The 25,448-nt window shown below is 42.4% G+C and overlaps 1 protein-coding gene across 1 annotated transcript in view; it reads right to left on the bottom strand.

The window, feature by feature from the left end:
• PDE3B (phosphodiesterase 3B) overlaps window positions 1–25,448 on the bottom strand; it is a 56,514-nt gene that overhangs the window by 27,053 nt on the left and 4,013 nt on the right. The window contains exon 2 of the mRNA XM_081166732.1: window positions 587–637. Within this exon, the coding sequence (XP_081022858.1) occupies window positions 587–637 (51 nt within the window). The remainder of the gene's footprint in view (window positions 1–586; window positions 638–25,448) is intronic.

The following is a 25,448-nucleotide window of genomic DNA, read 5'->3' as shown; positions in this document are numbered from 1 at the left end:
TAGAAGAGATAGCTAATGGATGCCAAGTGCAACTGCCAGCTTCCAATCTCTAACCACTTAGATCTTTGAGGCTGGATGCTAGGCCTAGGTGAAAAAGGGAAGGACCAACACATTTTCTGGATTGCCAGAAATGTCTGCACATTCTGGAAGAGATAGAGACAGTAACGGTCAATGTACTTAGAAGAATAATAACAGAAGAAAGAGATGAGAGTTTTATGAGGATGAGTGCCTGGAAGAGATGACATAAATAAATCACATAGCAGATAAAATGAGAATGCAGGGCAAATTCAGAGATGCAGTTCAAGCAGCCTTGCCAGAGAAAGTGCAGGAACTATAGCAGTTCAGTTTAGAGGCTCCAGCTACACCTAAGAACCAATGTGAAACTTTTGAAAGTCAGTGTAAAATCATTGTTTAGAGCATCACCACGCCAGTTTCTTGGTTTGGATGGAGCAGTAAACTATGGCTTGCTCAATCCAGGAAGTTATTAATTAATTGGAACACATGAGGGGGAAGGGAGGGTGGAGGTATGCTACCCAAAGACTTGATTGTGCAATATCATATACTGGTTATATTTAGATATACTGACCTGATAATGAGGTTTATACCAATGCTTTAAGTCCCAGTCCCAAAGGATCATCTGTAAGACAACAAAACTGGAAGTTATAAACAAACAATAAATATTTTGCAAATAGAACAATTGTTACTATCTATCTAAATGACTAGATTAACAGTATAGCATTCAGTTGCTGTAGTTACACTCCAATAAGCATAACCAAGTGAAAAAGGAACTGTACGTAATGCACTTAAGTTTGCTTAGCACAGTTATTGAAACTTAATTATGTGGTAGTAGCAGTATTATTATTATTCCTCTTCTTGTGAGTTTCCCTATTTAATGTGTCAAACCAAGCTTTCAAGTATTAGAATACAAATTATAGCTATAATTAAGATACCTCTAACCCATCAAAAGATACAGGCTCCAATTTAGCAAGAGGCAGCTGCTGCATGAGGGAGGGAAATCCCCTGCATCTGGCAGCCCTGGGAAGAGAATCCAAGCACTGTGCTCATAAAGTTCCCTCATCTATTTGCCCATACTGAAGGAAACAGTCCAGAATGTCTTCCTCAAACCAGATAAAGGAAAACTACCTAAATCGACCTACACAGCTCCTTTCAAACTTCTGCTACATGGATTATTTGATTTCATATAATACTTAATTACTTAAAATTCCAGACTATATTAAAAATTACAGTATAAATTGTTGACAAAAATGTCAACACTGGTACACTTGGATTTTTAAAAAATATTTAGTGCTAATAATCACTAGTCAGGTGAAGAGAATATATCTCACTTCAAGGTACAAGACATTCCACTATGATTTAGCCTAGACAAGTTGAGAGACAGCTCAAAATCAAATGAAGGGAAACTCTAGTTGAATGTAACTGAACACTGGTGAAGGCTCATCATCGTGCCTACCTAGTGGCAGTGAAGGCAGCAAATAAAGCATACTTTGCTGCCTCCAATGCATTCTCATTTGAGTTGTCCAACAGAGCCTTTCCAGGTATTGTGGAACCTTTTATAGTCTGGCCTGAAGGAGATGACAGAACAGATGGTAGCTCCCTGTGACTTGTTTGCAAAGCTTTTTGAGGATCAAATTGCTTGCATCCACTGGGACCCTGACTCCACTGTTACAGCAGATGAATCTTGAGAGGTGCCCAGAGCACTGTCTAGTCCTGTTATGTTGGATGAGTTTCAATTAGTAAGGCTCAAAGATGTGTTCAGAAATATTCTTTTAACATTTTACAACATTCCACAAGGTGGCACTCAAATCTAAAATCTTAAGAGAAGCATTTTTTAATGCAGAGCAGCAGAGGCAAATTGCAAATTCAATGCACAGTACTGAGTATCATTCACTATTGTAAAATTTGTAAAGGACCCCCCTAGACCAGGGGTCAGCAACCCGCGGCTCCGGAGCCGCATGTGGCTCTTTTACACCTTTGCTGCAGCTCCGGGGCGGATGCTAGCAAGGGGAGGAGGCGCATTGTGCGCCCCGACACTCCCCACTGTGGCGGGCGCTGTACTGGCTGTGACGTCGCATGGGGGCGGTGCGTGCGTTAGTCACGCACCGTCCCGACGTCACCTTCCCGCCTGCTGTCAGATCGGAGGGCAGCGGCGTGCATGCTTTAAATGTTGCAATGGTTTTGCGGCTCCCATGTTTTTTCCCTTCGGAAACGGGTCCAAGTGGCTCTTTTTGTCTTAAAGGTTGCAGACCCCTGCCCTAGACGGTTAAGTCCAGTCAAAGGCGACTATGGGGTTGCGGTGCTCATCTCGCTTTCAGGCCAAGGGAGCCGGCCATTGTCCACAGACAGCTTTCCGGGTCATGTGGCCAGCATGAAGAAGAGAAGAGTTTGGATTTGATATCCTGCTTTATAACTACCCGAAAGAATCTCAAAGAGGCTGACATTCTCCTTTTCCTTCCTCCCCCACAACAAACACTCTGTGAGGTGAGTGGGGCTGAGAGACTTCAGAGAAGTGTGATTGGCCCAAGGTCACCCAGCAGCTGCATGTGGAGGAGCGGAGACGCGAACCCAGTTCACCAGATTACGAGTCTACCGTTCTTAACCACTACACCACACTGGCTCTTATGACTAAACCACTTCTGGCGCAATGGAACACCATGACGGAAACCAGAGCACATGGAAATGTCGTTTACCTTCCCGCCACAGCGGTACCTATTCATTTACTTGCACTGGTGTGCTTTTGAATTGCTAGGTAGGCAGGAGCTGGGACAGAGCAACAGGAGCTCACCCCATTGTGTGGATTCGAACCACCGGCCTTCTGATCAGCAAGTCCAAGAGACTGCCTTTGACTGTATGGGAAGCATTTTATTTTTTTTGGTTATAGATACTGAGCAAGATACAAATAGGTCTAGCAATGCTGCATGCCATTCAGCAAAACTTTTGCTCCTTCTACCTCCTTCATACAAATTAATAATATGGACTCCATGCCAATGAAGATTACATGGGAACAAAGCCCTGAGATATTTTGATGAAGGGTGGTATATAATTCTAATAAATAAATAAATAAAAGCAAGGTCCCTTGTCACCATTATTGTTTGTTGGAATCCGTACCAGAGGCATTAAGATCCAATCCGCTTCATGTGGCAGCCCTGCAAAAGTCTTGCAGAAGAACATTTAAAGAAAAAATGCCGAGGCTGCTGCTGACCTAACTGAGTGAGCTGAAATACTAATAGGCAGAGTAAAATGCAAACATGCATAGATTAATGAAATACAGACTTTAAGCCATCAAGCTGACTTTGGAACCTTTTTCCCTAAGGAGAAAGGGTGGAAAGAGTGTTATGGAGAGCCAGTTTAACTTTATGTTGACCAGTGATTTTGCCTTCCATTGCTGGAGGATGCTACAACCCATTTGAGATCATCTCTCTGACATCAGTGAACTTCATTATCAAAGGCACTTGGTACAAGTGTGAAGTTGTAGCACTCTAGATCAGTGAAATGTCAGAGATAAGACCTCAACCCTCTGTCAGGTCTTCCATGTGTGCTAGATTACTTGGGGAAGGGGGAAGGCTAGCAGCAACCACAAATAATGGGGACTCTGCCATAGCCAATTTCTTGGGGGGAGGGGACACTGGGAGGCAAACCCTGTTTGCACAAATGCAAAAGCTTGCACAGGGCTTGCACTGACAGAACTTGTTAGTTGAATCCTGCCCTCTTTCCTCAACAGGGTCACAATTTAAGAAAACAAAATGGTCTGGGAGATAAAAGGGACAATAACAATTACATTATAAACTTCTTTAAACTAAAAAATAAGCCTAAATGCCTACTTCTTATGTGCTATTGCAAAGGAGGCTGAGCTGGGCAGAGAGCAGAGCTCTGTCCCAGGTGTGGTGGCATCTCTGGAGATCTGCCCAAGAGGTAGATAAATTGCTCACTCTTAGGTCCTGGAATGCCTCTCTCTAGCAGTCAAGGAAAAAGTAAAGGGACCCCTGACAGTTAAGTCCAGTCGTGAACGACTCTGGGTTTGTGGCACTCATCTCGCTTTACAGGCCGAGGGAGCCGGCGTTTCTCTGCTCTGCAGATAGCTTTTCTGGGTCATGTGGCCAGCATGGCTAAGCAACAGAACACCAACACCAGAGCAGCACACGAAAGCGCTGTTTACCTTCCCGCTGGAGCGGTACCTATTAATCTACTTGCACTTTTTGGCGTGCTTTCGAACTGCTAGGTTGGCAGGAGCTGGAACCGAGCAATGGGAGCTCACCTGGTCACAGGGATTCAAACTGCTGACCTTTTGATCGGCAAGCCCAGGGCTCAGTGGTTTAGACCACAACGCCACACGTGTACCACCATTTCCCTATTTTGTTCTCCCTGACCTCTTAGCACACCAATTAGTAGTCATTTGTTCCTAATTTAATTTTTATTCTCTTCTGAATTTCACAGGTATAGGATATGTATTATGAATGTTAAAGAGGGTCTTTTAAAAAAAGATATAGTATATACAAGTAGTTATGTATGAGGAGACATGTGACAGGGAAGAGAGGCAAAAACATTAAAACTGTTCTATGTATTCTATGTACTCAAAATGAGGGATGGGGGAAGAATTTGCTTTTTCTACTTTTCACATTCCACTTTTTTTATACTTTTCACTTTTTTTCTGGTGCACACATAAATCTCAAAGCTACCAGCATGAGTTTGACCAAACTGCAGAAGGCAGTGGAAGACAGGAGTTCCTGGCGTGCTCTGGTCCATGGGGTCACGAAGAGTCAGACACGACTAAACGACTAAACAACAACAACACAACCCAATCAGATGCTCCCAAGTTTCCTTGAAGATTGGAATGTAACTCCCAGTTGGATGAAACACTTTTCTAAATTTTAACACAGTTTTTGTGCACACATAGATTTTTATTTTACATAAAATATACGCATAAAATGCCTATTTTTGGATTAATGCACTGAAAGCATATTTTATGTTAGCAGTACAATCAAAATGCATACAATACAATTAAGGTACCATTGAGTATTTACAAGAATGAAGTGTGACAGAATTAGGCTGCTCAGTTCATCCCTACTCAAAGGTGACATGTAGTTTAGATGTGTTACCCAATAACTATAATTCCTCAAGGCTGCTGTCTACATACAACTAAATATTTGGAAATGGTTCGGATCTCCCATGAATTGAATCATCATGGTTACTCAACTGAAATACTCAACTGAAGATTTGATCAGCATTTGCTCCACTGAGATAAATCACATTCTAAATTAGAGTAAAAATGTCATCTAAAATGTGGTATAGCTGACTTAAATATGTTTGAAAATAGGTACTAAAACCAGAGACATGCAGTTATGGTGAATGTATCTAGTAAAATAACAGATGGATCATATACATTTTTTCACAAATAAGGCAACACCTGCAAGATAAGCATGAGTTTGTAACATTAACATGTGGAACCCTAATAATAACCTGATTGTTATTAGCAGATCAAATAAGCTAGCATTTTAATGTAAAAAGTATATGCTATGAAAAACACAAAAGTATTTTGCTACATTATTTTTTCCATCTTCAAGACTAGGAATAGTTTGGGTATTTTATTGATTAAAACATGATTTGTACTTGCTAGCAGCATCTGTTTGACACTGGTTAGGCACTAACTCAGTAAATAAATATTTCCATAGCAACTGAGCACAAAATTAACTAAACAAAGATACTAACGCCATAGCAACTTGAAATCAGAAATCTTTTTCAACATACTTTTGAGAAGAAGAGAGGCAACAAGAAGATTGTTGTATTGTTACCCATATTTTATGAAGAATTTCTACCTTTTAAAGACACAAAGCTTTTAAGCTACTATGAAATATTTCCTTCTCTAGCTTTTATACCATGCATAGTTGCAAAGGAAAAAGGTCGAGTGTTGGGTCTGACAGTTGTCCTGCCATTTCTGCAAAGCCAAACTATATGTTGGGCGATTCCAGAAACTGGCTAAAATTATTTTAATTGTCTGACCTATTGTAAGTAAGACTGGCTGGTAAACTGGTACCGTATTCTATGAACTGGAACACTGTTTCCATTTGTTCTAGAAACAAAAGGATGGGAATCAATAGCAAAGAAGTAGCATTGTTTTCAGATAGTTACCCTGAGATAGAGGAAATAAGCTCAAATGTGTCTATGATGGATTTTAGAAACGGTAATACCTTCATGCATTGTGTAGACAGGGAAATTGGGGAGGGGGGACTGTAAGGAAAACCTTTATATTTGCAGAAATGAAGGATCAGCCTTTGTGTTTTTCTCCTTCTCTGGAGGCTTGTTTGCAATCAGAAACTTGCTAAACAGGTGAAAGAGGGTCACTTGAACATCTGCTAACTCCTCCCACATTCCATCTACCAGTTGTAGGCAAGGATGGATGGCCTCCTTCCCTCTGCACATTTTACCGTCTAGCTTGATAAAGAGTTCTGGGAACTCAAAAGCTTACATTCCATTTTGTAACATTTTGGTTGGCCTAATAAAGAAGATACTGCTTCAGTAATGATTTTGGAATTTCTAACAGAAATGGCTGCCTCCTAGTGCTCAGAAGCAGGAAAGCATACAAACTGATTATAGCTCCTGAAAGGGTTCTAAATGAAGTGTATGCTAAGTGATTCTGTCACTACCATTAATGAAACGCAGATTAAAATTCTTTTTTAAAAGCATTGCTGAAACAGTAGCAATGTTTATGTTTACAGATTTTTTAAATTTTTAACAGAAACAGGTCATCTAAGCAAAAGAGATGCCAATGGTGCAGTCTGGGAAAGAAGCCAGTCTGGCTCATATACAACGGTATACCCAAAAAAAGCATTAATAAATCACCCAACAATACCTAAATTATGCAAACATTTTAGGTCTGGGGCTCCAGACAGGCTCTAGATATTATGACACTATCTGAAGAGACTCTGTAAACAAAAATGAACTGGAGACAGATAAAAAGACTGTTCTTCTAGAAATAACACTTATAAAAATAGCAGCTGAAGGGGAGTCTCAAGAAAATTGATTAAATAATTAAATAAAATTAGAAACTTAGAAAGCATACATACTTCCTGTTCTCTAACATGCACAGACACAACATACAGTGGTGCCTCGCAAGACGAAATTAATCCGTTCCGCGAGTCTCTTCGTCTTGCAAAGCACGGCTATTAGCAGCTTAGTGGCTATTAGCGGCTATTAACGGCTTAGTGGCTTTAAGAAAAAGGAAACAAACCCGCAAGAACTCGCAAGACGTTTCGTCTTGCGAAGCAAGCCCATAGGAAAATTCGTCTTGCGGAACTACTCAAAAAATGGAAAACTCTTTCGTCTTGCGCGTTTTTCGTCTTGCGAGGCATTCGTCTTGCGAGGTACCACTGTATAGATATCACCCTCCCTCCATTACACACATACCACAAATACACCTCTCCTTCTCTTACACAAATCACACATGCATACCTCTCTCAATCAATCGCACACACTACTTTAGGAACCCCACCCTCAATTTAGAAAAGCTCCTCCCTGGGACACCCACCACAAGGTCCACCTTGCTGGTTAACAATAGTATCCTGAGTGTACAGGATGCTGTTCCTTCCTTCCTCCACTTTTTTTTAAAGTAAGCCTCAGAATAGGGAAGAAGAAGTGGCTTGGCAGAGATGCCTGTACTGCATTCGGGAAAGGTCTACCAGAAAAAATGCCCTGGATTTGACAATGTTTAATAATTTCAAAAGATAGATTTATAAAATAGCCACTTTTTTGGTGGGGTGTATTTTGTTCCATTTGCTTTGTTAGAAAAGAAAGTCATGCATAGATTCAATACCTTGTATACCTATGAACTTAAACGTAGATATTTTCTAGACATTTTTTGTTGTTGTTTAGTCGTGTCCGACTCTTCGTGACCCTATGGACCAGAGCACGCCAGGCACTCCTGTCTTCCACTGCCTCCCGCAGCTTGGTCAAACTCATGTTAGTAGCTTCGAGAACACTGTCCAACCATCCTCTGTTGTCCCCTTCTCCTTGTGCCCTCCATCTTTCCCAACATCAGGGTCTTTTCCAGGGAGTCTTCTCTTCTCATGAGGTGGCCAAAGTATTGGAGCCTCAGCTTCAGGATCTGTCCTTCCAGTGAGCACTCAGGGCTGATTTCCTTAAGAATGGATAGGTTTGATCGTCTTGCAGTCCATGGGACTCTCAAAAGTCTCCTCCAGCTGTTCATCTAAACACTTTGCTTTATGGGACATCACAAGAACCCCAATGAATCACACCACAGGTCTATCAAGTCCAGCATCTTGTTTCTAACAGGGCCAGAAAGCCTACAAGCAAGACACAAAACAGTAGCCCTTTCCGCTACACCCAACAATTGATATTTAGAGGCAGCATTTTTCTGAACCTGGAGGTTCCATTTAGCTACTGCAGCTAATGGCTACCGATAAATTATCTATGGATGATAGGGCTCTGAATGTTAAAACCACAACACTTGGGAGCCTGCATCACTTACTCCATGTGTCAAAGCCTGCATCACTTACTCCAAGTGGCATTGACTAGTAGTCCACCAATACAGAAAAAAATCAAACATGTTAATTTCCCCTGGAATTGAAAATTTCAAGCAGTCTCCACAGCTGTGTGCTGGAGGCATTTCTCCCATTGCTTGCCCTCTAAATAACAATCTTAAAACCACAGTAATTTTCTGTCACTATCTCACCAAGCGTGAAAACTATTTTCATATTTAAAGTGGACAATTCTATGATTCTCTGACCCATATATTGAAGGAAAAGGTACTGAATGTAAAATTACAAATACCCACAGATGAAAACATAACTGTCAGCGGACAGATTGATTCACACACATTATAAAGCACAAATAAATTCTTCCTTTCCCAACCTCCTGAGAAATTGCTTTGCAATAATGTAAAAAAAATCTGGGTGGAAAAAGATTTAATTTCAACCAGACCCTTCTGTAAATTTCATAACTGGTTCCAATAAAAATGTGGAATAACAATATTGGTGGTGATGAGAAGGGAATTTATGGAATGGTACAGAAATAGGAGGGTGGCAGAAAAAAGGAAAAGAGAGCTGGGAAACACAGAAAAATATAGAATGACAAACAGCAGTCAATTTAAGGCTGCTAGTCTATGAACCTCTAAGGTTGCAATTCTATACCTGGAAGTAAGTCCCACTGAATTTAAAGGTTCTAATTTCTGAGTATATATGTGCAGAATTGCAATGTAAGGAAGTATGTATTTCAATTAAAATATTATAACCGCTGGTACATTTTTTAAAACAAACAAACAAACAAACAAACAAACATGAAATGTCATGTGTTGGAAAAAAAGTAAAGCAACTGAAGAAATCTTTTACAATGACATCAGAGATGAGCTACAATTTCATAAATGAAGCCCATGTTTTAACAACAGAGAGTCGAAATCAGGATGATGGTCAAATGCTGGTTGGCTCACAATTAGAATCCTTAGGATACAGTCCCATGACTCCATGAAGATGAAGAAATCTATTGAGACAGAAGCTTTGTCTGAAATGCTCATGTTACAAAGATTTATAATGGGTAAATTTTTTTTAAAAGCACTACATTCTTTCCTAATGTCATACATTAGCCAAATGTGAAACTTGTAATACTTTTGTCTCTTTCCAGATTAATTAGATTTCTGAATTTCTTTACATAACCCTAACAGCTCTACTAAAAAAAAACAGCGTCTAAGCATTTACCGGACTCATTTGCTTGATCAGGTGACATTAATCAGCTCTAGACAAATCACAGGACCATGTAAAGAATGAAGTTTCGCATTTCAAAAGGCTATCTGGAACAAGAGGTGAACTGAAACCAGATCTGTAGTAGCTAGCCATTTACTGAATGATGTGGCTTCATAATGATTAAAACCTATCGAAATTAGCTCACTAAGCCTACTGAAAACGCAACTGAAAGCAAGGAAAGATAGTGTTTGAAAGACAGCAAGTTTTTTCAGATGTCAAGTTATAATGTATGGTATTTCTTTCCTGGTTTCACTCATAACAGTTTTGGTATTTGTCTAAGATTCTTCTTTTTTTTAATGTGACAAGCATGTTTTAAAATTCCATACAACTGCAGAAGTGTTTCTGTAGTAAAGGAAGTGGCCTTTTCAGTATCATTATAAAGACAGAACATGGTTTCATCACAAAAAAGCAGCAGCACCATGTAAAGATCAAAGAGCGGTAATGCGGGAGAAGGCTTTCTCTGTGGTGGCCCCAAGTTGTGGAAGGTTCTCCCTTTCGAGGAGCATCTGGCACATCTTTCAATGCTTTTCCGCAGCGGATCAAGACACATTTTTTGGTCAATGTCTTTGAAGGGGGAGGATGAGATCTGGAAGTCTCCGATTGCCCACTCAAAGAGTATCTCAAATTCCTCTTTGTCAGTTTATAGTACAGTAAGCCCGCAACCGTGCACATTTAACTTGTGTGCATTCAGCTTTACACACATGGCAATCAATCAATCAATCAATCAATCAATCAATCAGGGATGGAAAGGGGGCAGGGTTTTGGGGGAAATGACTTTGGCAATCCTACCCGTCATTGAACCCTATGGGTTTTGACTATACAGGCTTTTGTATATTATAGGTATTTACAATGTGCATGCACTTAGTTATTTGGTGTATTTACTGTGCGTTCTTGAGATTTAATAATGCTTAATTTAAATCAATAAATAAAGTTGAACTAGCAAAAAATGTTTGTTTCCAAAATTCTATTTCATTTAACAATGGGAGACTGAGAGAGAAACATACTCAAATATTATCCACCCACCCCCCAAAAAAAAGTAGAAAGTGTCACTACTCAGCATGACAAGTTGCAGGAGCAGATCTAGTCAGTCTCCACAGATAATCACCCAAGCTTTCTGGTACACCTCCAGCTGACACCAGCAGTTTCTTAGAAACTTTCAATGCAAAATTTCTATTTGTACAAATGAAAGAAGAGTCAGATTTGGCTACAGTTTGGTGAAAAAAAATACAAAAACATGAATACTTTAAAAGCTTTTTCCTAAGTAGTTAAACTGTGTTTAAATGTTTCACAGCAACTTTTTAAATATTAATAATACAAAGAACTAGGTCTCCATTTTCTAAGTCTTTTTTAAAAAACAACAACAACCAAAACCAGCCATTTTCTTTTAGCTCTTCATTTACCATTTATTGAAAAACCAGCAATACTTGTTATAGTGCTGGGTCTGAACAACTTCCACATATACACACTCTTCCTCCAACAAAGACAGGTTCTGTAGAGTGAAGTAACTACTACATCAGCCCAGTAGCAATTAGCCAAGCCAGCTTCAGTGGAACACACCAGAGAGAACCAGCTGTTGAAACTCTCCTATACCAACACTGATTCAGCAAGGTAAGAAACCTAAGTAGCTTGGGAAACATACATCAAAGTAGCACAAGTGCACCACAGATAGTGGAGGCTTATGGCTACTTCTTCACACAGCACACAGTTAAAGTATGAAACTTGCTTCCACAGGAGGTACTGATGTCACCAACTGAGATGGCTTTAAAAGAGGATTGGAGGAAAAGGGTATCAATGGCAACTAGCCATGATAGCTATGCTCTGTCTCCACAGTCAGCACAGTAATGCTTCTAAATACCAGATGCTGGAAACCAAAGAGCAGTGTGCTCTTGTGCACAGGTCCAGCTTGTGTTTCCTTACAGGTTTCTGGTTGGTCACTGTGAGAACAGGATGCCAGACTAGATAGGCTACTGGCCTGATCTAGCAGACTCATCTTATGGCAAAGTTCTCTTTTATAGCAGGGACCTTGAATCTGGATCCATCAGTTCCATTATCAATGTAAGCAGAGTGCTTCCTAGATAGGCCATCTTTAGTTTCTTCCATCATTCTGAACATAGGATGTGCTGGTGGAAAAAGAAGTCTTGTTTCTATACTTACTACTTCTGTACCTACGCAAAAACGATTAGTTTTTCAGTTGTAACATTTGCCCACATGCTACAGTACAGCTGGGTGGTTCAGACAAATTCAAACTTATGCTACATACAACCTTATAAGTTCAAATAAGTAGATATTTATGTCAAGACTGCAATCCTAGACACATTTACTAGGCAGTAAGCACCTCGCTACACAGTGGGATTTTGCATAAAGATATATGTAATTGCACCATCAGACTATGAATTTGCATTATAAAAATGCAAATATGGTCTTTCCCATTTTCATACCATAGCAATGTATAATTTATTTCAACATGAAAAATGTATCAAACTATATGCAAATTAGAACTAGTAACAATATATATTTTCAATATAGTATTTTAAACTGCTTTTTAATTTTTTTATGGTTTCAACAAAAAGTCTTAATAATTGATCTAAAAACAGATCAGAAAAAACCTTTTCGTTAATAAATTAATAACTTAATTTTCATTATTAATGGATATAAAATTCTATTATGTTTTAATATTTATTTTATTACCATTTCCCACAAAAGCTATATCTTCAGAACTGCAACAGTACCATCAGCCTTTTCTTTATTACAGTCAAGTTCAGCTTACTACACTATCAAAAATAAAAGCACTGTAAGCTAATTGCTGGGTGGAATGACGCAAACAGTTTCCTAGACAACAGCCCATACTGGAGTGCCAGCCCTAGCATTTCCTCATCTGTTTGCACTCACACCAGCAGTCTGACAGTAAAGTCACTACATCCTGTTTTACTCAAAAGACACTGAAATGCAGAATTTAACCCCTGACTATCATTTTAAAAGTTCTCATAGATTCTTTCATACCAGTATTTTGATGTTCCTATTTATTTTTTCATTACATCAAATTAAAACCTTTCTTCAAAACATAACTAAACAAAACTATGCATATATTTGAAAAGACATCTCTAACCACAAGAACAAGTGTGAAAATATGGAAAAGAAATATCTACTGGGAGACAAAGAAAATTAAATAATTTTAAAGTTAACACAAACCAGTGACTACAAATTTGCTCTAAATTATAAATAAAACTTCCTCTAAAGGAAATAATTGCTATTGCTAGAAGAGGGGTCTTTCCCTCACATTGTAATGGCTCATACCCCTAACCTCCTCTTTTCAGTCTTTACCTAGTACCTCTTGCATGCACATCTAAGTTTAATAAATAACAAAATGAGTCACATTTTAGTGGAAATAAGCATAAAAATCAAATATATATGTGATACCCAGCTGATGCCATTTGAAGTCATTAATAAACAGTTTGACTGCAAGAAATGACTCCAGGTAACCAGAAAGCCAACCATTCACAAAAGTGTGTTCTTTCTGTTTTGCAAATCAAAACTGACTAACAAAGGTACTGGAGAGCAAGCAAGTTAAAAAAAATAATCAAGCCCATACATACATACCTCACTATCTACAAGAGGTAAGACTTGTTAAACATATATGACTGCTAACTGAGTTGTAAGGCAGCAGGGCTTGAAAAATATACAATATGACACTGCAGAGTAGCAATTTCAGTTGTAGCACTATCCAGTTTCACAGGATTGTAAAATTTACTGATCAGAGTAAGCATAAACCTGCTACCTGCTTTTCACATATGTGCATGTCCTGATACACTTGGAGAATATATTCTCTCTTCCATGTGACAGCCCTTGAGAAATTTGTAAATGGCTATCATATCTCCTCTCAGTCTCCTCTTTTCCAAGCTAAACATACCCATTTCCTTCAACTGATCCTCATAATACTTGGTTTCCAGATCCTTGGTCATCTTGGTTGCCCTCTTCTGCACACGTTCCAGTTTTTCAACATCCTTAGAATCATAGAGTTGGAAAAGACCACAAGGGCCATCGAGTCCAACCCCCTGCCAAGCAGGAAACACCATCAGAGCACTCCTGACATATGGTTGTCAAGCCTCTGCTTAAAGACCTCCAAAGTAGGAGACTCCACCACACTCCTTGGCAGCAACTGTCGAACAGCTCTTACTGTCAGGAAGTTCTTCCTAATGTTTAGGTGGAATCTTCTTTCTTGTAGTTTGGATCCATTGCTCCGTGTCCGCTTCTCTGGAGCAGCAGAAAACAACCTTTCTCCCTCCTATATGTGACATCCTTTTATATATTTGAACATGGCTATCATATCACCCCTTAACCTCCTCTTCTCCAGGCTAAACATGCCCAGCTCCCTTAGCCGTTCCTCATAAGGCATCATTTCCAGGCCTTTGACCATTTTGGTTGCCCTCCTCTGGACACGTTCCAGTTTGTCAGTGTCCTTCTTGAACTGTGGTGCCCAGAACTGGACACAGTACTCCAGGTGAGGTCTGACCAGAGCAGAATACAGTGGCACTATTACTTCCCTTGATCTAGATGCTATACTCCTATTGATGCAGCCCAGAATTGCATTGGCTTTTTTAGCTGCCGCGTCACACTGGCTCATGTCAAGTTTGTGGTCAACCAAGACTCCTAGATCCTTTTCACATGTACTGCTCTCAAGCCAGGTGTCACCCATCTTGTATTTGTGCCTCTCATTTTTTTTGCCCAAGTGCAATACTTTACATTTCTCCCTGTTAAAATTCATCTTGTTTGTTTTGGCCCAGTTCTCTAATCTGTCAAGGTCGTTTTGAAGTGTGATCCTGTCCTCTGGGGTGTTAGCCACCCCTCCCAGTTTGGTGTCATCTGCAAATTTGATCAGGATGCCCTTGAGTCCATCATCCAAGTCGTTGATAAAGATGTTGAATAAGACCGGGCCCAAGACAGAACCCTGTGGCACCCCACTAGTCACTCTTCTCCAGGATGAAGAGGAACCATTGATGAGCACCCTTTGGGTTCGATCAGTCTGCCAGTTACAAATCCACTGAGTGGTAGCATAGTCAAGACTGCATTTTACCAGCTTCTTTACAAGAATATCATGGGGCACCTTGTCAAATGCCTTGCTGAAATCAAGGTAGGCTACATCCACTGCGTTCCCTTCATCTACCAGGCTTGTAATTCTGTCAAAAAACGAGATCAGGTTAGTCTGACATGACTTATTTTTCAGAAATCCATGCTGACTATTGGTGATCACAGCATTCCTTTCTAGGTGCTCACAGACTGTTTGCTTAATGATCTGCTCCAGAATCTTCCCTGGTATTGATGTCAGACTGACTGGGCGGTAATTATTTAGGTCCTCTCTTTTCCCCTTTTTGAAAATAGGGACAACATTTGCCCTCCTCCAGTCTGCCGGGACTTCGCCTGTTCTCCAGGAATTCTCAAAGATGACTGCCAGTGGTTCTGAGATCACATCTGCCAGTTCTTTTAATACTCTTGGATGCAGTTCATCTGGCCCTGGAGACTTGAATACATCTAGACTAGCCAAGTATTCTTGTACTATCTCCTTAGTTATTCTAGGCTGTGTTTCCTCTGCTGAATCATTTGCTCCAAATTCTTCAGGTCGGGCATTGTTTTCTTTATCGGAGAAGACTGAGGCAAAGAAGGCATTGAGGAGTTCAGCCCTTTCTGTGTCCCCTGTTTGCATTTCACCATCTTCTCCTCTGAGTGACCCCACTGTTTCTTTGTTCTTCCTTTTGCTACGAACATACCCATAAAAGCCTTTTTTGTTGTTTTTAACCTCTCTAGCAAGCCTGAGTTCATTCTGTGCTTTAGCTTTTCTGACTTTGTGTCTACACATGCTGGCTATTTGTTTGAATTCCTCTTTGGTGGTTCCCCCCTTTTCCATTTTTTGTACACATCCTTTTTTAACCTTAACTCAGTTAAAAGTTCTTTAGATAGCCACCCTGGCTTCTTTAGGCACCTTCCATGTTTCCGTCTCATTGGTATTGCCTGAAGTTGTGCTTTTACTATCTCCCTCTTAACAAACTCCCAGCCATCATGAACTCCCTTTCCTTTTAGTACTACTGTCCATGGGATCTCACCCAGCACTTCCCTAAGTTTTATGAAGTCGGCTTTCTTAAAGTCAAGAAATTGAGTCCTAGTATGCTTGGCTGCTCCTTTCCGCTGTATAGTAAACTTCAGAAGAGCATGATCACTCGCGCCTAATGATCCTTCCACTTCTACCCCACTAACCAGGCCATCAACATTGGTTAGGACCAGATCTAAAATGGCTGTTCCTCTTGTTGCTTCTCCCACTTTCTGGACAATGAAGTTGTCTGCAAGGCCAGTGAGGAATCTGTTTGACCTTATGCTCTTGGCTGAGTTTGACATCCAACAAATATCCGGGTAATTGAAGTCCCCCATTACTACTATCTCCCTTCCTTTTGCATGCTTGGCCATCTGTTCCAGGAAGGCATCATCTATGTCCTCCGTTTGGGTTGGAGATCTATAGTAAACTCCCACAATGAGGTCACTGTTATTCTTCTCTCCCTTAATTTTGACCCAAATGCTCTCACTTTGGCTTTCAGGTTCTAAATCTTGGATCTCTTCACAGGTATACACATCCCTGACATATACCGCCACTCCTCCTCATTTCTTGTTTGGTCTGTTTCTCTGAAATAGATTGTATCCCTCCATTATTACATTCCAATCGTGGGACTTATCCCACCAGGTTTCAGTGATGCCTGTTATGTCATATTTAGTTTGCTGTACCAAGAGCTCAAGATCATTTTGTTTATTTCCCATGCTTTGCGCATTAGTGTACAGACACTGAAGTCCATTAATCATTCCCCCGTGTCTCTTATTTAAGGATTTTTTTCCTCCCACCACTAGGTCTGCGTGCTGTTTGCTCCATTTGGTCTATGACATTTGGATGATCATCTTCATCAATTGATAGACTCCTACCTTCAGGAGCACTGTCTCCCTCCCCCACATTAGTCAGTTTAAAGCTCTCCTGATGAGGTTTCTGAGATTTTTGACAAAAACATTCCTCCCAACCGTTGTGAGGTGCAGCCCATCGCTTGCCAAAAGTCCATCTTCAAGAAACTGCAGTCCGTGATCTAAGAATCCAAACCGTTCCTGTTTACACCATTTGCGAAGCCAGCTGTTCACTTCCACTATTTTTCCCTCTCTCCCTGGGCCACGTCATTCAACTGGGAGGACAGATGAGATGAAAATTTGTGCATTTAATTGCTTCAATTTCCTGCCCAGAGCCTCGTAGTCTCTTTTGATCTTCTGGAGGCTATTGCTTGCAGTGTCATTGGTTCCCACATGAACCAAGAGGAAGGGGTATTTGTCCGTGGGTTTTATGATTCCTTGCAGTCGTTCAGTTACATCTTGGATCTTAGCCCCGGGGAGACAGCACACTTTCCGAGACATCTTGTCAGGCCCACAGATCACTGCTTCTGTTCCCCTCAGTAGGGAATCCCCTATCACCACTACACGCCTCCTCTTAGGTCTGGTCGGGGTTCTTCTGTGAGCTGTCCGTTCCAATGTCACCTGCACATTCCCTGAGGACTGACTTTGCTGCTCGTCTTCATATACCTGATCGACTGTAATGAGGGAGAGATCCTCAAATGGAGTCTGCTCTTCGTCTTCCATGATAGGGGAGAGGACCTCAAAGCGACTGTGTATTTCTAAACAATCAGAGCGAACCCTGGGCCTCCTACTTCTTTGAGTCACGTTTCTCCATATATCTGGCTCCTGTGTTGGTGAACTAGCCTCTTCTCAGGGGAGTCCCCTGTCTCCACCTTGGTGGAGACGGTGTGCTCTGTTGCTTCCAAGTTGCTTCCTTCCCAAACTGTGGTGCCCAGAATTGGACACAGTATTTCAGGTGTGGTCTTTCCAAGGCAGAATAGAGTGGTACTATTACTTCCCTTGATCTGGACACTATACTTCTGCTGATGCAGCCTAGAATAGCCTAGAATTGGCCATTTTTGCATTAGCCACTCTTAAACTGAGAATGTCCCACTTCTGCCCAACCAAATTTTTTCTTTTAGCATTAGACTTTTTTGCCCCAGGCCACCCTACTCTTGCTCCGTGCTTTCCCTGAGTGCTTCTGCTTGACTGAAAGGTGTCCTTGACTGTAATAATGTCTTTTGCTTGCCTGGATAGAGGATTAAATAATCGTATGGGTGGGACAGTGTAGAAACCTATAACGGTTGCAATGCTACAATACAATCTACGGTATGGAGGAAAGAGTTACATTCATTTATTCACCTATTTTTGCCTCTTGTCCCCTACATATCGCTTGCATGTGGGCTGTGGAAGGCTCCCCATGTGGGAATGTGGACCTTGGGTTGAAAAAGAATAGCTTTTTGTACAGGATAGCTCTACAAACCAAAATGACATAGGCAATTTTCAGACCACCATTCTTTCAGACAGCAGTAGTGCATATGGGCCTTTATAGCAACGGCTGCTACAGTAAGGATGCAATCCAAGATTCAATATTGAAGTAGGGATATCGCAGGATGCACTGTACCCACTTTTTCTCTAGCTCAAATGTGCCCTAATGGGAGTGAGAAAAACCCAAACTATTAGCTATTCTATGGAATGGGCAAAGAATTCAAACAGAAGAGTCCTGTTGGTTCAGACCAAATCCCTATCTAGTCCACCATACTGTTCTCACAGTGGCCAACAAAATGCTTATTGGAGGCTTGCAAGACAAGCTCCATCAGGCTCTTCCCTCAACTGTCATCTACAGTAGCCATTCCATCAGGCTACAGAAGAGAGAGATAAGATTGCAAGGCCTCTCCATCTGCTCTACTAAAAGACCAACAACATTTGGCTTCTGTCCTTGAATATTTCCATTCCAGCTGGTCATTAAAAGAATACTGTAACTAAGAATTAGTGTTTCAATTTGCCTTTTTCTACCTCCCTGACAAATTATTTTCCTTTTGTGTTATGTCTTTTAGATTATGAATCTGAGGAGACTCGACTGTCTTATCACTGACATTTTTCAGCCACTCTAGGAAGATTTTTTCAAAAGAGTGGGATAAAAATGCGGTAAATAAATAAATAATTTTCAATCTTTGGGTTAGTGCCATACTTCTAAAGAGCATTAGCATGATGCTGAGTCATTGGAGAAAGCAGCATTCTGTTTTCACCTTGCTGATTGTAAAAGATATAAACATTAATTGAGAACATTTCTGCAGGGGCGGAGGAAGGGGTGTGTGGTGGGTGCAGTTTGCCCCGAGTGTCACCGCTGAGGGAGGTGACAAAATGCCGGGCGGCACTCACCATGGGGCCTGCAGCGCACCAGAGCCACGCATCTCTCCTGGGCTTGGGCACACGCAGGTTCCACACTGCCCAAAGAGTCCACCCACTGCCTCCCCCCCCCCATCTGTAGGGCGGCTGAGTTGGAGGAGGCAGGCAAACTCTGGAGGCCTCGCAGTGCGCCCCCCCCCCCCGGGTACGCTGCCCCAGGCACACGAGCAGCTTCCTCCTCCGCTGCATTTTTTTACTACATTTCTGGCTTATGGGAAACTAATTTGTTTCTGCATGGAGAAAGAAAAGTTTAGTATGGGAGTAATTCAAAGGAAAACTGTAAAAATTGGATAGCACATGCTGCTTTAAGTAAGCCATAATCCACACACTATTTAAAATGTAAAATACTGTTGCAGTGTTACATATAGGACTCCTTTCAGAAAGGTTCAGTTAATTTCACGATGATCCAGTTAGCTTGTACAATGCCACAATTCCTTTTTATTGACAACAGAGCAACACCACTCATCTTCTGGAATTTGAGGGGTGGGGGGCAAAGCAAACATATGCCCTAGCTAGAGAGCAAGAGGGCAGAGGGAAGCAGAAGAGCAGCCACATTGTCCCAAATCCTGCTGCTTGCACCAGCCAGGGCAGAAGATGGAGGTATTTTCTTTTATTCCCACCCCTACTGTCTCACTCCACTTGTATCAGCTACAGGGGAACGGCAAGGCTTTGAACCCACCAGCACCAAAGCCACATGCCCTGTGCTGTAATATCCTGTCAGGGCCTTTTTGGAAGAGAATGGAAGAGAGGAAGTGGCAATGGGAAGGTTCTAAGGGTTCTGCAGAGCCATCCCCACTGGTGGAGTTCTGACGGAGAGTTACCTCTACCTTATCCTCGTTCCCTCCAATGGCAAGATAAAGGGTTAGGATTGCACTTTAAGTTCTTAGCAAGCAATAAATACAGGATACTAACATGAACTGTGTCTTCTATTTAGACAGCAAAAGGCTGGCATTTCAAGTTCAAGATACTTAAACAAATTGTTGTACATCGTGGTAACTAGCATCAGTCCAGGACCTGGGAGACCAGGGTTCAAATCTGCACTCTGCCATGAAGCTCACTGGGTGACCATGAGCGTGCGCGCGCGCGCGCGCACACACACACACATATATATATATGTTTATAAATACATATATATATATATATATATATATATATATATATATATATATATATATATACAGTAGTACCTCAGTTTATGAACTTAATCCATTCCTGAAGTCCGTTCTTAGATTGAATCCATTCTTAAACTGAGGCGCGCTTTCCCTAATGAAGCCTCCCGCCAACAGTGCCTTTCCACCATTGCGATTCCATTCTTAGACTGAGGTAAAGTTTGCAAACTGGGACACTACTTCTGGTTTTGCGGAGTTCGTACACCGAATCGTCCGTAAACAGGACTGTTCTTAAACCGAGGCACCACTGTATATGTTTATAAATACATACTTACATATGCAGGCTCCAGTCAAACAAGAGTTTGTGAAGCTACCATGAACCAGATGTATATTGTCCCTGTCTGACTAAAGGAATCCATTGACTAAAGGGATCCATTGACTAAAGGAAGTTAATCAGTCTTCAGAGAGGAGTTACCGTATTTTTTGCTCCATGAGGCACACCGGACCATAAGGCACACCTAGTTTTTAGGGGGGGGGGAATCAAGAAAAAATCTTATTACACCCCCCCTCCAGCCTCAAAGAGCACAGAAGCCAAGACAGCGAGCGGGATCCATCCCGCTTGCTGTCTTGGCTTTGTTTTTAGCCGCGCGCAACCTCTCCCAGCTGGAGAGGTTGCGCGCGGCTTTGGCAGAAGGCAAGACAGTGAGTGGGATGGATCCGGCTCACTGGCTTGGCTCTGCTTTTAGCCGTGGGGCTGGGGCGGGGGAAGCCTGAGCTTCCCCTGACCCCAGCCCCCAGAACAGGTCCAGGAGCGGCAGCAAGGTTGTGCGCAACCTTGCCCCGGCTCCCGGAGCTTGCGGGGCTGGGGGCGGGGGGAGCCCGAGCTTCCCCCAACCCCAGCCCCTAAAACAGGTCTGGGAGCAGCGGCAAGGTGATGCCCAAGCCCCCAGAACAGGTCCGGGAGCAGCAGCAAGGTTGCGAGAAACCTTGCCCCGGCTCCCGGAGCTTGCGGGGCTGGGCGCGGGGGAAGCCCAAGCTTCCCCCGACCCCAGAACAGGTCTGGGAGCGGCGACAAGGCTGCAAAGCCTTTGGAGCACAGCGCGAGTTCCCGCTGCACTCCAAAGGCTTCAGGCGGCTATCCCTGAAGCCTGGAGAGCGAGAGGGGTCGGTGCTCACCGACCCCTCTCGCTCTCCAGGCTTCAGCGAAAGCAACGCGTAGCCTCCGGAGCGTGGAGGGAGCACTCCCTCTGCGCTTCGGAGGCTTCACGTTGATATCGCTGAAGCCAAGGAGCCTGCATTCGCTCCATAGGACACACACACATTTCCCCTTAATTTTTGGAGGGGGAAAATTGCGTCCTATAGAGCGAAAAATACGGAAAATATAAACTCTTCTGTGGTCCTTGAGGCCTTTTTGGGCATCCCTTGGCAACATTTGATGCCTCCTCCAGCCCTTGCCTGCCTTCCCAAAGTTAGGCACTGGGCTTTGAGGAGGTGTGAGGGCTCTGACAGGGTCCTAGAGTCCTCCCAACAACTTCCTAAAGCCTAATTAGTGCTTTCCCAGCTTTGGAAAGTAGGTGGGAGGGCTCTAGGACCCTGTCAGAGCCTGTCATGACAAAGACCAGTGCAGCTTTGGGATGACAGGAGGGCTTGGGGGAATTCCAATTTTGGCCTCGCTCCCCCCTGCCCCCCCCCCGCACAGTGCACGACAAGGCAGCGTGCAGGCCCATGCTGAAATACACTTGCAGCCTACTTGGTATGAAAAGTTGGACAGCCCTGCTCTAGAATCTTTAACTGAAATGCACTTCATTGCTAAGTGGAGGTTTCCCCAAGCTTACGTGCGTGAACTGCCTTTCATATCTTTTCTAGCCCTGATTAGCTTTCACATGCCCTGCCTCTGCAATATTGATCAGCTATATTTCTAAAGGGGTGTGGACACCTTGGTAAATGATGGATGATTTTCCTATTAAAGGGTGGGACACAAATCTCCTGGGAAATTAAATTCACTCTCTTCTAGAATAATCTCACTTCCTAATGCTTACCCGAACTACATCTGTAGCTGAAACTGTTCCCAGCCAGGGATAGCCAGCCCAGGCTGCATGAGTCTGACGGTGTATGAAAGTTATGAAAAAGGCTTGAACAAAGACTCAAACAAACACTAGAACTAAGAAAGTATTTTGTATCTTGTCTCTTCTGTATCCTAGATACCAGCGAGGGGGGGCGGGTATTAACATTTTTTTGAAACAGGTTATTTCCTTTTATACTTGAAAGATTGTATTATTCTGATTTCCTTACAATAAATGTTTATTTAACAGAAATATTGTGGCATTGATTTAACTCAATGTCTAACCAGACTGTGGATAAGATGTAGATATTCAGAGCCTGCCCTTTATAAAGAAACCACTGTGTCTGCCTAAAAAGGATCCCATCTCCATTGTACAGAAGTTGACAAGGCAGATAATCCCTTCCTTGCCTATAAATTCAGAAGAAAAAGTGCTGCCCGGATGCAAAAATATCTCCAAATTCACGCCTCTCCCTTTCCCCACTTTTCTGTATTGACAAATGTTAGGTGCCCCTTAGCAGCCATGGGGAGTTTGACAGCATTAACCCTCAGTGGCTCCTGATTGGTAAAATTCCCATGACCTGCTAGTCTTTTCCCCTCCTGGTTACACTGGAAGAAGGGGAACAATTTATTGTTATGTCATCTCTCATGGAAATCAGGAGAGGTTCTTGCTACAAGCAAGTACCATGTTGATATTGTGTATTTTATCACTTATTAAATTTGTATAGCGCCCTTCATCTGAAAATCACATGGAAGTGATCACAGGCGAGCCTCCCTGGGGAGAGCATTCCACAAACAGGGAGGCACTGCAAGGAGACACACGAAGAAGGGCCTCAGGTGATGATTGCAGGGTCCAGGTCAGTTCAGGAGGTCCTTCAGGTATTGTGGTCCTGAGCCATTTAAGGCTTTATAGGTCAAAACTAGCACTTTGAATTGGGCTCCAAAACTAATTGGCAGCCAGTGCAGTTGAGCCAGGATTGGTGCAATGTGCTCAAACAGTCTTGCCCCAGGGAACAACCTGGCGCTGAATTCTGCACCAGCTGAAATACATTGCAGTAATCTAATGTAGAGGTTACCAGAGCATAGATGACAGAAGTTAGGCTATCCCTGTCAAGACAGCAGCACAGTGAGGTCCCACCAAGCTGAAGCTGATGGAAGACACTCCTTGCCAACGAGGCCACTTGCACCTCAAGAGAAAGCGAAGAATCCAGAAGTGCCTCCAAGCTATGTACCTGCTCCTTCAGAGGAAGTGTAACCCCATCAAGAGCAAGCCACCTCCCATCCCTCTGCTCTAGGGAACCACCCACTAATAGTGCCTCAGTCTTATCTGGATTGAGCTTCAGTTTGTTGGCTCTCACTCAATCCATTACTGAGGCAAAACAATGGCCAGCACATCCACTGCCACACCTCCAGATATAAAAGAGAAGTAGAGCTGGGTATCATCAGCATATTGCTCACAACATACTCCAAAACTCGGAATAACCCCACTCAGAGGTTTCATGTAGATATTAAACAGCACAGGAAATAAAAATGAGCCCTGATGAGCCCCACACTGAAGGCTCCACAGGGCTGAAGAGCACTCCCCAAGCATCACCGTCTGGAAACGATAATCCAAGTAGAACCAGACCACTGCAAACCAGTGCCAAACACCTCTAACTCAGACAGCCACTCCAGAATGATGCCATGGTTAATGGTTTGGAAAGCTGCTGAGACATTGGGGACAATTAACAAGGACACGTTTCCCCTGTCTCTTCCCAAACAGAAGTCATCATACAAGGTGACCAAAGCAGCTTCTGTGCCAAAACTGGGCCTAAACCCTGATTGAAATGGATCTAGAAAATCAGTTTCTTTCAGAAGCACCTGGATCTGGTCAGTGACCACCCACTCAAGAACTTTCCCCAAGAAGGGGAGACTGGAATAATTACAGCAAATTACAAATGTTACATGTTCTTTTGATGTGAGAGAAGAAGCACAATTCATGAATGAGATGTGCTTCCTGTTTTGCCATGGTTAGTGTGACATTAAAAAAGGAACTTGCACTGGGGAGATAAACAAGTAATTTCCTCATCTGAAACTTGCACACCTCTTCCATACAGGTTCCTATCCAAACATTACACCATTTCTGTATCAGGGAAATGTACATGGTTGCTCTTACCACAGTACATCATGAATCTACAGTGATACCTTGGTTCCAGAACGGCTTAGTTGTCGAACAAATCAGCTCCTGAATGCCGCAAACCCGGAAGTACTGTATTTTTCCATGTAAAAGTGATGCTTTTTGCTTAAAAAAAATAGGCAAAAATTGGGTGTCATCTTATACATGGATAGTGAATGAAGAGGGGGGACGTGCGATTAATGGCAGCAGCAAGCAGGATATTGGCAGCAGTGATTGGGTTGGTGATTGGTGGCTGTGGCTGTGGTAACTGGGCAGATGATTGGCAGCTGTGGCGAGGCGGGAAGGTGATTGGCGGCTGCAACAAGTGGATGAGTGTGCTGTTGGTGGTGGCAAGCGGGCAGACAATTGGTGGCTGCGGACAGATGTGCAATTAGTAGTGGCTGTGGCAAGCGATCAGCAGTGGCAGGCAAGCAGGTGAGCGACTGGCAGAAGTGACCTCCCTCACCCTCCCAAAAAGCTAAACAACCTAATTTCTTAATTTTGGGTCAAAAAAAATAAGGGTCGTCTTATACATGGAAAAATACGGTAAGTGTTCCGGTTTGCAAATGTTTTTCAGAAGCCGAACGTGCAACATGGCTTCCGCTTGAGTGCAGGAAGCTCCTGCAGCCAATCGGAATCTGCGCCTTGGTTTTCGAACGGTTTTGGGAGTCGAATGAGAACCAAGGTTCCACTGTAGTCTAATACAGCAAACAAATACTTTTTAGTGCAAACTTCCAGTGTTCAAGAAACTTACAAATAATTTAACGGGCACATTCGTGCCCAAATTCGTGCATATAATATGTGTTTGTTTCCATCTTGTTTGATCTGTGCTTTGGAACTGGCACCACAGAATTACACCATAATAATGTACCAATTGTGCAATTTTAAAGTAAGTTTCTAGATCTAAAATTATACTGAGGGACAGACTGACTTTCTTGCATTTCCACCACACTCCCTCAATGAAAGAATTTGATTTGTTTTGTGTTTTCTGAAAGTGAAAATTCAACTGCTATACGTATGAAACAAATTATTTAAATGCT

This window comes from Podarcis bocagei (assembly GCF_964188305.1).
Source record: "Podarcis bocagei genome assembly, chromosome: 1".
Classification (NCBI taxonomy): Eukaryota; Metazoa; Chordata; class Lepidosauria; order Squamata; family Lacertidae; genus Podarcis; species Podarcis bocagei.
The sequence above is the reverse complement of the archived record's forward strand: the minus strand, read 5'-3'. Positions and strand labels throughout refer to the sequence as shown.